We start from the raw sequence: 14,949 nt of genomic DNA on the forward strand, positions 1-14,949 counted from the left end.
CAACATCCATACCAGTCTGGAGTAAGCATAATGACAAGTTCACAAACAGATAATCTAGAACAGAAACTGCTGTTAAAAAAGAAATAATTACTAGAGCATACAAAACATTGCAAGATAACCAAAAGAATCAGAGGAGGTTAAAAAAGATTGGTAAGAGAGATTGAATAAGCAATTCACAAAGAAACAATAGAAGATATCTATACGTCTCCCAAACAAGCAGCAAAGTCTAGAAGATTTAGGATTTTTGCTTGGAAGTGTTTACACAAGTAGTTTTGCACCCAAATAGACACCAAAGTCGTCCTCACGTAGGTAGCACATGTTGGAGGTGTGATAGGGAAGAAAGAGGTAACTGGGAACCTATTTTTCTGGGAGTGCAATGAGTTGGCAGACTTTAAAGAGTCCCTATATACTGCTCTGTCAGAGATATTAGATGAGCAAATTGGTGTAACTAAAGAAATTATTTTTGTTGAACTATGATAAAGAACTGGACTTGCCTACACATATTTGGGCCTTGTTGGAGTCTAATGATGGTGAAAGCCAAAAAAACAATTACTAGAAAATGAAAATCAAAGTCTAAACCAACTTTACTAGAAGTAGTGAATATAGTAACAGAGGTAAAACTGGAACTGGGATCTTTAGCAATGGAGCAAATTACATAGGATAAAATAGGAAGAATGAGGTTTAAAAGAAAGGCAGAATTTGAATGAGCCATATGTCTGACCGATGTACATTTAGAACTACAATTCTGTAAATATGGTTTGTGATGTATGTTTGCAACTAATATGTCAATATGGTTTGCTTTCACTTATATGAATATATGATTGCCTATGTCATATGTGATAATTTAATAAAAATGTTTCTTTTTTTAACAACAACAAAAAAAAAAAAAAGACATGTTCAGAAGTAATCCCATATGGTGGAAGTACCAAATCAACAAACTTTATGTAAGTATGTGTGTGTACATATACACACACATAGATCATATATATATGTGTGTGTGTATGTACAGATCTTGTCCATCACTAAAATATGTCCACTTCATCATTATAAAAGATATTTGGAAATGGCAAGTTTTCCCAACTTACCAGTAAATAAAAGATAACCTTAATGCCTTCTTCAGTTAGATTAGGGAGATAAGACGTAAACCTACAATTCAGTATCAAACTTATCTCAAATATATCCCCTTCTCTGACCCAATGGACACTGATAATATTCTTGCAGACAAATTCTCCTTCCAACTTCACCCCCCCCCCCAAGAAGAAATTGGATCAAGTCCGGGAAAAGACAAAGACAAAAACTAATGTGGAGCTTATATATGATGTCATTATTCAGAAACATGAAAATGTAGATATAAAAAGGATGTAATAATAATAAACAATTACCACAATGATCACATTTTTAAAAAGCAAATGAATGTTGAGGCACACTATGCACTCCTACTAAATGTGCTCAAGCTGCTGGGGGGGGGGACACACGTCATTTACTTATCACTGAGTTAAACACAACATGGTGTACAGTAAGACTATAAAATGAGAAGACTAAAAATGGGAATTATATCCATTCCTACAGTCTCTTTGATCTCCTACTCACACCTCTTAACTTTGAAGTACAAGAAATCTGGACAAAGACAAAAATAACAGGAGTCAAAGGCCCAAATATTGGGGGAAGTTTTTGAATATTGTTCTTATTAACTTAGAAATTTGACAAAATAACATAATTTGCATTAGCATGCATTTTCCTAAGGGTATGAAGTCTGAAAATCAAATATCTATTGTTTAATTACTTCAATCCTCAACGGTTTGCCTGAACACCACAATTTTTATGATGAACAGAGCAAAGTAAGTAAACCTGCCTGGTGGACATCTGCAATAAATAAACTCTATAATAAAAGGAAAAAAAATGATGTCCAGGACAAAGAAGGGGCAAGTGCCTAAATGGAAGCAATCTCTCCTTAGTCTGAACAAGCAAATAACAGCACTAATGAAATCCTTCAAAGCCAACTTATAGAGTCCAAACTGCTCACATCTACTAAAGATAATCATAAGGCCTTCTTCACATATGTCTGCAATCTCAAAGGAAGCACTCAGATCTGCTCAGAACTTTTGGTCAATGGCACCACATATACACATGTAAGTATAGCCAACCTGCTGGCAGACAGGTTTGGCGAAAAATTCACCCCCTGTCCCCCATTAGTAAATCAGGACATCCCCAGCACCTACTTTCCTCCCCTTATCTCTAGGGAGCAAGTCATCACTGCCTTCTCAAAGGCAAAAAAATACAGCCTCCATGAGACCCAATAACATCCTAAGCTGCATTCTACATGAACTCAGGCAGGAACTTGCAGCACCATTAGACACCCTATTCAACCAAAGCCCGAGTACCGGCTTTGTCCCAGTCCTGTGGAGGACAGCCACTTTCATCCCTTTGCACAAAGGCGGAGCATTCACCGATCCAGAAAATTATAGACACATCAGCCTAAGTAGCCTGATCTGCAAGGCCATAGAACGGATCATCATGGACCTCATTAACAAGGACATTGGCAACCTCCAAACACTCGATCCCATATGGTTTGGTTTTGTCATGGGGAGGTCATGCCTGTTAAATTGGGTTGGCTTCTTTGAGACAGTCACCAAAGCCATTGATGAGAAGACTGTGCACACCACCTACCTTGACCTGGCCAAAGCCTTCAACACTATTCCCCACTCAAGTATAATAGATAAACTCTCTCAACTAGGCATCCATCAGTATGTTTCTAGATGGGTAACAAACTGGCTACCTGATAAAACTCACCTAGGTAAAATACAGGAAGCTACCTCAAGCAGTATCCCCATAACGAAAGGTGTACCCCAAGGATCGGTCTTGGGGCCTCTGTTTGGTACATACTTTTCTAAGGAGCAGGCCTAAACCAGTGGGCTATAGCTGACCAATTCTGCAGAAGACTGTAAGCTAGGCATTGTCATCAATTCCCCTAGTAATGCTGACATCCTCCAAGAGGGTCTCACCCAAACAAATGACTGGTGCCAGAAACATGGCCTCAAACTGAATGCCACAAAATGCTTCATCACCCCCTTTGGGGAGAGAGACGTCCCCACAAAATGATCACATTAATAAGGTGTTAAGCACCCAATCACTCATGAGGGACTTGGCCACCCAGGTTGATAGCAAACAGACATTTGACCACTATACTGCCTCCGTTGTATGGAAAGCTTTCTACATGACCCACCTCATTAGCAAGGGTATGTCATCCAGGGACAAGGAGGTCATAACATCCCTGTATTCTTTCCCTATAAAACCCATTATTGACTACAATACACCTTTCAGCATGTACCTCACAAAACACATGCAAGTGTAGGCTCCTCACCAGGAGGATCCAGGGCCTCAAGCATCTCCCCTACACAGACAGGCTAAAAGCCCTGTCCCTCTACTCAGTCTCATACAGCCCCCTCAGAGGTGACCTCTGTGTTGCATACAAAGCAATCTCACAGCTCACCTTGAAGGAGCTGCTGCATACCCGCAGGTCAATCTCCACTCGAGTAACCCACATGCGCGACCTCAACCTGATCTGTAACATTAACAAGTCTTTTTGGCGGGACAGATTTGTGTCCCAGAGACTACCCCTTCTGTGGAATAGACTCCCTCTCCACATCAAGCAGAGTACCTCATTAACCCTTTTAATGCACAACCTGGATAACTGGATGGGGGGCAAAAAAATACACCCCTGGAATTCCACCTGTGGACAGAGGCATTGGGTGCTGACTTGTCAGAACATGGCTACAATTTCGGCTAGGCTTGCAAGGGTCTCGGGACCAATAGCCTAGTAACTTCCTATGATCCTATAAAAAACATGAAGCAGAAATCTGAACATTCTGCGAAAATCTGGACAGCTGATAGGTATACTCCTACTGCTAAAGTAAAGTATCACAATCAACAGATATGTGCTTCTTTGAATAATTAAGATCATATAGACTACACTTTTCAATTTAACTACCAGCACCCAACATTCAGTGAAGACCTCGGAAATTCCACCTTTCCACTAACATATTAAATACACTATTAAATCTTCCCCAGAAACTGCACACAGTTATTACGTTTAACCCATACTTAACACTCTCATTTAACATCATCCTTTATATAGCACTTACCGCCTTGTACTCATACTGCAGGCTTCGGGCAGTTACATCCGCCATGCTGCAGTTAGATCGAGAAAATTTTAAAACAAAAACACCTTATAGTCAATTAGCCAACACACAAACTCCAGAAGCAACCCACGTTAACAGTACGACAAAAAGACCCAAAACAACCCTATACAACAAAAATTAACTTCCGGGTCATGGTGCACGTGCAGTTAAAACTGTCGTCAATTTCCGGTGACTGATGCACAGCATTGGGTATCGCAAGACGGGAGTTTGTTCCCTGGTTGTTCATTAGTTGAGCTGAAGATTGTTAATTACTTGTAAAATAGTCACAGTATAATGTTATAGATTCACGACATTGTCTAAAATGCAGGCTTACGTAGTATACGAAATCTGGTGTTTGTGTTTTATTTTCTAATTTAGATTGATGTTTTTAACCGATGCAGAACTCTTCCGTGTGTACCGTAGATAAGAACAGTTGACTTGTGCAAATAGAAGCAGGCTTTCAGCTACGCAATAAATAAATCGGGGTTTAACATCTAAAACAAGTTACACCTGTAGTTCAAAATAAAGTATACACGGCCAATATTTAATATATACGCTATACAAAATTGACACGAAAGTGCAACAATAAGGAGGTGGGGGAGGACTTCATAAATACTCGGTGGAATGTAGTAAGGTAATGTGAGTCTCGGGAAGAGACTACCTAATGTATAACATGTATGATTCATCGTTTAGCAATAATAATTTAGGACACTGGACAGCGACAGCGCGTAAGTGCAAATCCAGAATTCCGAGTGAAGTAAAACACTTTCCATTATTATTGGTCTTATCCCGCTCCTGTAAGTGACTTTAGGAAAAATTCTTAACGCTGAATGCGTAACATGCTCTTCGGTGTGGAACAATGAGATAAATGGACTGTTTAAAACTCAAATGAGAAACATTTCTTATAATGAGGTACACTTGAGAGGTATGAGTAACAATAATGTGTTTTCTACCCATTACTTTTAGTTTTGCTGCCGTACATTGAGCAAAGAAGTTGAAAGCTGACTGTGGACGAAATGATACGGGTAATCAGCAGCTCGTAGATTTTACGCAACTAACATATTCTGAGAGTTATGCAGAAGCATTGGTGTGGTTCAGTGACTCGGTGTTCTCAATTATCGCCCATTTTTATGTTGGTTATGGAAGGCTTGGTAGGAAAGAAGTGGTTGTTTCTGCATTAAAGCACTTCCTGTATATTTTTGTGTGTTGTGGGTGGTATTGCTGAGAAACTGTGCTTAGTATTGTGAAGTCTGTTCGTAGGGGTAAGTAAGGGGGAGTTGTCTTATGGGTTTGTGATCTAAGATTATAGTAGAGTATCTTGTAGTTATTCTGGCATAAAACAGGACACTTTGTAACTTTAAAGAGTTTAGAAATGAGGGAAGCTAGGAATATGGTTCACCTTTTTTTAATTGGAAACCATTTTGACTTTTGAAGGACACTGCAGTGATGTTGTCTTTTGTGAGGTCACGGGGATGAATCTACATATGTTATTAGCTGTGTTGTGGAGGGAGGTCAGATTTTTCTTGGAAGCATTTGCTATGACTGGGAGGTATTTTTTTTCTATTTGTAGTTAGAATCCCTTTGCCTGGTAGAATGGAAGAGGAAGTAGGAGATCTTCTTTTTTGACTGGAAAATAATGTGATTTTGATTTAGTATTAATGATGTGCTGAAACATTTTTCAAGTTAGATTCCCAAGGGTAGATGCGTACTAAGCTGAAGGTCCTATTGGATGGGATGTTGGAAAGTTTTTGTTTGGTAACAAAAGTCATATATTTTGTCCTCCAAGTGTTGTTTAAGTTTTAACTTTGAGTATCCAGTTTAAGAAAAGAAAATATCTTCTTCAAAATTTTTTTTGATGACAGAAGGGGAAGTATTGGCTTTGTAGCTGATAGTGTCATCTGCGTATAGAATAATATCAAGCTGTGGAAGGTGTATGGGTGACATTAGTCAGCATGACCGAATCATCTAGAGGCATATTTTACACTGTTGAGTGACTAGCCCTGCCACGGAGAGAAGTCTGTGGTCTATGCTGAGGATACTGCACACCATAATAGATGAGCAAAGTGGTTTGTCTATACAACTTTTGTTGAGTCTGTGGTGCTGCCCACAGTGCCATTCATTGGTGAGTTTGAGATGGAAACGCTCAATGAGTTTTTCAGAAGTGGGAGAAACCCCAGAGAAACACAGGGAAAACATGTAAATTCCAAACAGGTATTAACTGGAGATCAGAATCAAACCCTGTACCTTGTGCATTGGAGGCGATGACCTTAACCATTGTGCCAACTCATCTTTTTGGTGTTGGTAATGGGTGATTTGACTGCACATGTCGGGACAGACAGAACAGGATGTAAGGACTGCCTGGGTCCACATGGGTGGGGCAACAGGAACAAAGAAGAAGAGGCCATTCTAGACTTCCGTCTGGTAAATGGCTTGATAGTAGCTAACACATAGTACAGAGACAGTCACAAGATCACATACAAGAGTGGCCAACATGCGACTCAGGCAGACTTCCTCCTAGTAAGAAAAGGACACTACGGTAGAATCAATGATTGCGAAGTTATCCCCAGTTAAACAGTCAACCCACAGCATAAACCACTGGTTGCCACCATCAGCTGCAAGCAGTGGTCATAGAGGGCTCTGAGGTCAACAGAGACCAGGTTGAAGACCTGGAAGTTGACTGGAAAGAAAGTATAATAGTTCAAGGAATTTCTCAGGGCTCTAGCACCTCAAAAAGAGGAAGAAATAGACGGAGTTGAAGAAGAATGGAAGCGCCTCAAAACAGCATGTGTGAAGACTACAGAACAGATATGTGGCCAAGCCAGGTATGGAAATAAAGTATATAAGGAAAGCTAGTAGTGGAATACAGAAGTCCAGGAAGTCATAAAAAAAACAGGAGTAGTGCAGGAAAAATTGGGAGATAAAGAAGACCAACCAGACTAGGAAGGAATACTGGTTAGCTAACAAGCTAAGAAAGGCATTGCAGTAGCAAAGAACAGGGCATTGGAGGCACTCTACCAGCTTCTGGAAAGTGACTCAGTGGGTGGTACACAAAACTGTATCAAGTTGCTAGGGAAAGACAAGAAGATAAAAAAAGTGAGATACCTTCGTAAGGGATGCCAACCACAACATGCTCACCAGTCCACAGGACATCAGAGGCAGATGGCAGGAGTACTTTCAGCAGCTTCTGAACGAATTAAATCCCACAGAAGCTGTACTGCCCCAGACACAGCCTATGTTGCGAAAAGAAGAGAAGCCCACCCTAGAAAAAGTAAGAATAGCAGTAAGGAAAATTAAGTCATGGAAAGCAGCAGGCTCAGACAAAGTCACAGCAGATCTGATAAATATGCTAGGTGAAATAGGGGAGAAATGGCTACTGAGGATACTCATAACAATGTGGAGAGAAAAGTGTGTTCCAGATGACTGGAGAATAAGCATACTCAGGCTAGTGTACAAGAACAAAGGGGATAATCACAGCTGTGAGCAGTACAAAGGCATCAGACCCCTGTCACATTGCACAAAAGTTCTGGAGAGGGTGATTGATAAATTGATACCCAGAGTTGTATAAAGTAAGATATCCGATGAGCATTTCAGATCAGGATTCAGCACAACTGACCTGATGTTTGTGGTGAGACAGATAGAAGAGAAGAAGCTAGAGATGAGGAAAGAGTCCAACTGAGTATTCCTAGACTTGGAGAAAGCATATGACAAGGTCACAAGAAAGCTGATTTGAGCAGTACTGCAGTGGTTTGAAGTCCCCAAAACCGTGGTAGAATTAGTGCAGGGTATGTGCAAGGACCTGATGACTTAAGTACGAATGATGTTTGATCCCATGGAGGGATTCCCAGTGGGAGTGGTTGTGCACCAGAGTTCATCTCTGAGCCCACTGTTGTTCATACTGATGATGAGAGTACCTTAGCAAACAGGTCGGAGGGTGCACATTGACAATGCTAGTGTATGCAGACAATGTAGCATTATAGGCAGACTCTGAGCAAGAACGTCAGCAAAGGATAGGGGAATGGAATGCAGAACTGAAGGCACATGGGCTTAAACTAAGTATAGGTAAATCACTGGTAATGGCAGCAAATTGGTGAAATCAGAAAAAAATTAGAATTCAGATAGCAAGGGATATAGTGGAACAGGTTAATAGCTTCAAGTATCTGGGAGGGGGTAGTTGATAACAAGGGAAGTCTGACTGAAGCTAGAATCAGAGGGGCTGCAGCCAACTAGAATAGAGTGTCAGGTGTAGTGTATGACAGAAGAATGCCAAATAAGCTAAAAAGTAAGGTGTACAAGAAGTGGTGCAACCAGTACTGCTGTATGGTGCAGAAACCTGCACAGTGAAGGCAGAGCAGAAAAGGAAGCTAGAAGTATGGAAATGAAGTGCCTGAGAAGGGTGGTAGGATGCACACTATGGGACAGTTGAAGAAATGAGGACATAAGAGCAGAAGCCAAAGTATCTCCTATTGCAGAAATGATCAAAGAGAACAGATTACAGTGGTTTGGACATGTGCAGAAAAGTAGAAGACAATCTGGAGAAGAAGATTTTGACAGACGGGAAGAAGGTAAGACGAAATGAGAACATCCAGCAAAGGGATTAATTGTGTGAGAGAAGATTTGCAACAGAGAGATGGCGACAGTTAATATGATATCCTGACCTTATGTAGAAAATGGGAAAAGGGTTGATGATAGTGATGTGGGAGGTGCATGGGCAAGTGATTAACAAAAGACAAGAATAAAGGGAGTACAATGGATCCTTGCATTACTGTTTTGGTTATGAGTTGAGGATAAACAGAATGAGTATCTGATTTGGACTTTAAAGACTCTTCTGTCCAGGTTGTTTCTGAACCACGGAAGACAATCTTGATTGATACTGAATGAAATAAGGGAGTTTAATAGACGACTGTGGTCCAGCAAGTCAAAAGCTTTTGTTAGGTTGATGAAAGAAAACACTTTTTAAAACTTTTTTTGTCCATGTTCATGAGAATCTCATTTGTAGAGCTGTCATGGTACTGGAAGCTGTCTGGAGTGGTAAATGGATACTCTATTTTTGGGTGTATTCTGTACATCAGGTAAAGACTAGTTTTTAAAAAGATTTTACCTAATATGAGTAGGATTGAAATTGGCTTAATGTCATTGAGGCTTTTAGGTGCAAGTTGCCCTGGTATAGATTTTTGTTATTGCTTGTTTCCACAGAGTATGTGTTGTTCATAGGTTCATAGATAGGTACAAGGCTATTGGCCCTAGGGTCTATACATGCCTAGCCAAAAAGGTACCCTGGCTTTCGCCACCCAAGAAAATTATTTTCCTGTGTCCCTGTCGAGCAGAGCCAAAAATGTGATCCCCGTGATGAATTTTCTATTTCCCGTCCAATCATCAAGATTTTTCTTGAAGAGTGCTAATGAGGAGCTTTGCTTGATATAGATAGGTAGTTTGCTCTAGAGTATGGGAAGTCTCTGGGCCAGGAACCTGTCCCTCCAGCATGTTCTGCTTATTGTAGTGACAAGGTTTAGGTCCCTAGAGCGTGTAGCTCAGAGGGATTGTGATTTCTTTAACTGGAGCATGTCCAACAGCTCTGGGTTTGACATAGGCAATTGTTAGGCAGAGATTGCCTATGAGTAGACGATTTGCAATGGAGGAAAGCTGGAGTTTTTTGAGGCCAGTAATCCTCTTTGTGAGGTATTTCTGTGGCCTTTCCAGTTGTTGTAGATGTCTTGTGAGGTACATACCAAAAGGGGTGCTGTACTCTATAATAGTTCTAATGAGTGATGAGTAGAGGGGAACGATGACCTCTTGTTTCCTGGATGAGAAACCTTTTGTGATGAGGTGTGCCACATAGAAGGATTTCTTGACTACTGTGGCAATGTGATTATCAAAGGAGAGACTACTGTCCACCTGTGTCCCAAGGTCTCTTATCACACTTTTGGTGTTAACTAGACTACCATCTATGTGGTAGCTCAGGGGTACAGAGTTTTTACCAAAGGGAATGACAGTGCACTTTTTGACATTGAGCTTAAGGCCATGGCTTTGACACCAGGCATCTGTCTCAGTGAGGCCCTTTTGTAAGATGTCCACATCATTAGGTGTTTCAGTTATGGCTCCTAGTTTACAGTCATTTGCCACCTTCATTAGCCAAAGACATTCTGTGTTAGCCTGTACTTCAGAAAAGTAGATACCAAACAGGAGAGGACCCAGGACTGTACCCTGTGGTACACCACTTGTCATTGGTCTGAAGTCGGATTTGGAGTCTGCTACTTTCACAGTGTGGGTTCCATCAGTGAGCCAGTTGGCAACCCATCTTGTGACATAGCGATTTATACCTAGTTTAGTGAGTTTATCTATAATTCCAGAGTGGGGGATGGTGTCAAAAGTTTTGGCAAGATCTAGATAGGCTGTGTGAACAACCTTATCCTCGTCTACGGCTTTGGTGACTGCTTCAAAGAAGTCTTTCGGATTTAGGAGACATGATCTGCCTTTTACAAACCCGAACTGGTTGGTTGGTCCAGAGTCTGGAGATTGCCAATGTCTGTTTATAAGTTCCATGATGATACATTCCGTGGCCTTGCAGACCAGGCTTGTTCAGCTAATGGGGCAGTAGTTCCTGGGGTCCATGGTGGCTCCCCCTTATAAGTATCTTATAAGGGATCTCAGCTTCTTACCGAGGCTAACCAGGGAGCTCATCCACTCATGGGATTTTACTCTCTTTTGCAACAGTTTCTTCCTTCTGTTGTACAGTTTGTTTATGGCAGGGGACCACCAGATTGGCTTCCTTTTTTTGGAGGATAGCGTCTTGGTTCTGTTTGGGATAGCACGATCCATGCAGTCGTGTAAGTGCTTATAGAGTGCATTTGTGTAGGATTCAGCAGTTGTAACTGTATTGTCCGTCTGCACGGGTGTCATGAAGTTCACTTCTGTCTTAAAAAGCATAAAGTTGGCTTTGGAAACATTTTTTACTGTGGTTTCCTTAATGGGGGTAGGGGCAAGATGTGGATATCAAGGGTGATTAGCTTATGGTCGGATCGGACCACCGAGGAGTTCACTTCAGGTGTGGAACACCGGTCACTCATGTTGGTAATGACTAGGTCTAGAATATTGTTGCCCCTGGTGGGGGTGTAGATAAGCTGATCCAGGGCATTGGAGTTTATGAATTCCAGAAACCGTTGAGCTAAGGAGTTGGTACACAAGTTGTTTTCCCAGTTAATGGTGGGGTAGTTAAAGTTGCCCATTATTAGGGTATTTGGTTGAACCCTAATATTTTCCAGTACATCAAGAAAAGAGGAGTGGGAATCCTGGGGCATGGTGGGGGATCTGTAGCAAGCTACAATTTGGATTGCAGTTTTGCCCAGAGTTAGTTGCACTTGGATAACCTTGGATGCATTATGCTGAGCAACTAGCCTGGAGGTGTGGATATCCTTAATGAATATGGACATACCTCCGCATTTGGTGTTTCGGTCCAGGTTACATGGCCGAAAAGTGTGATATGAGTTATAGCCTGGTAGTGCAGGGGTGCTCTCTGAAGCTTTGAACCAGGTCTCAGTCACTGCACAGATATCGATGTTCTCCATTTTAAGGAGTGCCTCGAGTGAGTGCATTTTGAGATTTAAACTTCTAGCATTGAATAGCATTACCCTCAGTTTTTGCTTGCCTGTTCCTCTTATGGTGGTGAATTTGTTATTTGAACCTTGCCTAAAAAAGGCACTATAGGGGCAGCAAGAGCCTTAGCCAGTATCTGTAATCCTAGGGGTGACAGGTACAGGCCATCTGTGCAAAAGCATCGTGGTCTGTCGACCATGTCATCCCAAGCATACAGATACTGGATCCCCTTAGAATGACACCAGAAGTTTAGCCAATTGTTGAAGTCAATCATTTTGCCTTTGTACTGTGGTATAATTCAGGGCGATGGCAGAATGCTACTCAGGGCTAGGGTCATACCTGCATGGGCTACAAGATCGGAGAGCTCTTCCATGTCTCTTTTCATGTAGTCCAGGGAGGTACGTCTCAGGTCATTCACACCAACATGGACAATGACAGAGTCATATTTGTACTTGTTGTGGAGTGACCTGAGTGCGTGGGTTATGTGGCAGATCCTGGCACCTGACAGGCAGCTGACAGTAACCTCCGTGTTTAGCCTAGTGAGTGGGACATCAGTGTGCCTAACTATAGAGTCACCTATGACTAGTGTGTTGGGTACGTTGTTTTGCCTTATTGAATGTGGTTGAGTGGCACACTGAGTCTGTGGACTATGTGTCATTTGGGTTTTGTTGGGGGATGGAGATTGCTTGCGTTTCTGCTTTGGAGGTCTCTGTTGCTTAGACAGATTATTATTGAGAGTCTCCACGAATATTTTTGTGTTGTGTTGTGCCAGCAACAATGCTCATAAAGTCTCATAAATAAATAAAAGAGTTTTTCGAAAGAGAATTTATGAGCATTGTTGTTGGCATTGCTAAGGGAAAAGTCTACAATGCTTTATATAAACTCTCTTTAAAGTGTCCCAATGGTTTTAAATTCATTATACTAGAAAAACGTATATGGGACCTATGGGGTGGTAACTGGGAAGATACGCTTGAATCTAAGGAGCTAACCTGGCAGTTAAAATTGGACACTACCACCCAAACACCCATCTCCCCGGGGTATTATATTAACAAGACTATTTCTATTATACCTGCACTAAAACTCAGGGCAGCTGAGTTATGAGTTTTACCTGGAGTTTTGATGGTCATTGTATCGCATTGGTACTATTCAGTTTGAGTGCTTAATATTTAAATTATATATGTAAGATTATTTGCATTTTATAAGGCGTTTGTAAAATATATAATTTGATTTAGGCTGTTTTGTAATGACAAGTTGCATATGCATGTATTGTTTTTAATGCAGTACTATCTTTTTAAATAAGGGGTTGCATCTGATTGATAGTAAAAGGATATGTGTTTGAAAACAATAAAAAACATCATTTGTATTTTCATGCTAAATGTGTGTTTGTGGATTACTTCAACTTAACTGCCCTTAGTTTAAGGGCTGGAACTAAATGTGGTCATTAAGTACTTGGAAAGCACAGGCGTCTAGCTGTAATTGCCACATCAGTTCCCTAAATTTAACCCTGGTTTCCCAGTCACCACCCCTATCATCGTGCTTAACACACTCTGGGACCCACATTTTAAAGTCAGCTGCACCACATTGAAGAACATGTCTAAACAGGTCATTGGTTTCTTTTCTTTGAATAATGTTGTACATATGTTCATATATCCTTCACCTTAAATTTCATTTAGTTTTGCCCACATAGAATGCCCAGCAGGCATTGCAGTAGACGAGGTAGACCACCCCTTTTGTAAAACAACTATAATAACCTGAACCCTTCAGAATGATGGCCAGGCTAGGAAGATGTAGTGTGTCCTGATTAGCCAAAAATGTACCTTGAGAACATCTTCCACATCTGTGGGCTCCTCTTCTCACAGCCAGGGTGCTATCATAATTTGTTTTTCTCTTATCTAGTATATCTTTGAAATTATAATCCCTCCTATAGCTGTGTTGCAATTGCTTATTGAATACCTCAAGTTTATTGGGAATTCTCTTGAACTTATCCCAAATGCCATTGATAGTCTTCTTCACCCATCCCGTATCCCGGCAAAATGTAATTACTAAGTGTGATGCCTGGGCATCTGGTAGGAAAAGGGCTTCTTCATTTGAATTCACCTCACCTAATATGTTTGAACCATAGGCCGACCCACATCTAAGAAGTGGCAGGTAAATAGTCCCTCATCCATTTAAGATCTCTTATTTTAAAGTTATAATGAGGTCATCTGGGTAGCCCCTCTCCAAAAGTAATGTTTGAACATATTCCAGTCCTTTAACTAATCCCTCTTTCTCTGATGTCATTCGTGCCACCCTAACTATCTGTCCCTTCACAATGTTTTTTTTTTTTTTAAAAAGGGTGATTACTATCAAAGTGTAGATATGAACTGAAAATACATTTTTTCCTGTATACTTGTGACACAAGCCTATGGTTCAGGATGTCCTTCTTAATAGAAACATCCAAGTAATGTGCCTCATCAATGTCAAAAAACATGGGTAAAAGTCAGAAAATCAGTTGTATGGTTAAGAAAACCCTTGAAAAGGGGGATCTGGTCATAGGGTCCTCCCCAAACAATGAAAATGTCATCCAGAAAATGAAAATATTTGTATATGTAACCCTTAAATGTAGAGTTGAAAACAATGTGTTTCTCCCAGTAAAGCATTACTATGTTCACAAAAATTAGCGCACAGGAAGAACCCATGGCCACGCCATCTAACTGATGGTAATATTCCCCTTGGAAGTACAAGTAATTGTTCTTGAGCACTACCTCCATATTCTCAAGATGTAGCCTAAAGTCATTGTCAGTTAAGAATCAAAACTCTATCAACATTTGTTCAAACCACTCTAGACCAATGATGTGGGGTATGACCAAATATAAATCCTTCACGTCTATTGTTAAAAATGAAAAATTAGAACTAAATTCCAGTTGGCCCATTTTAATCAGGAAATCCCAAGAATCAACTAAAATATGTGGGTACATGTTGTAGAAGGGTTTCAGCTTGGTATCAACAAATATAGCCAAAGGCTGAGTTTTGGACCCCTCGAAAGTAACAATAGGCCTAATTGGTGGATTTGAGTAATCCTTGTGGACTTTCGGAATACCAAAAATGCCAGGGACATAAAGTTTGTGAACTTTAAAAAAATTATATAATTTCTCATCTATTAAGCCTTGCATCAAATTATCTTCCAGGACCAAATCAGTCT

The 14,949-nt window shown here is 40.7% G+C and overlaps 1 protein-coding gene across 1 annotated transcript in view; it reads right to left on the bottom strand.

The window, feature by feature from the left end:
- The window catches only part of SNRNP200 (small nuclear ribonucleoprotein U5 subunit 200), a 1,344,735-nt gene extending 1,340,431 nt beyond the window's left edge, over window positions 1-4,304 (bottom strand). Inside the window, exon 1 of the mRNA XM_044084204.1 lies at window positions 4,143-4,304. Coding sequence (XP_043940139.1) covers window positions 4,143-4,187 — 45 coding nt within the window. The 5' untranslated portion in view covers window positions 4,188-4,304. The remainder of the gene's footprint in view (window positions 1-4,142) is intronic.
- Between the last annotated feature and the right edge of the window lie 10,645 nt (window positions 4,305-14,949).

The sequence above is a fragment of the Protopterus annectens genome, chromosome 9.part0 (genome assembly GCF_019279795.1).
Source record: "Protopterus annectens isolate FY-2018-M chromosome 9.part0, PAN1.0, whole genome shotgun sequence".
NCBI classification, from domain to species: Eukaryota; Metazoa; Chordata; order Ceratodontiformes; family Protopteridae; genus Protopterus; species Protopterus annectens.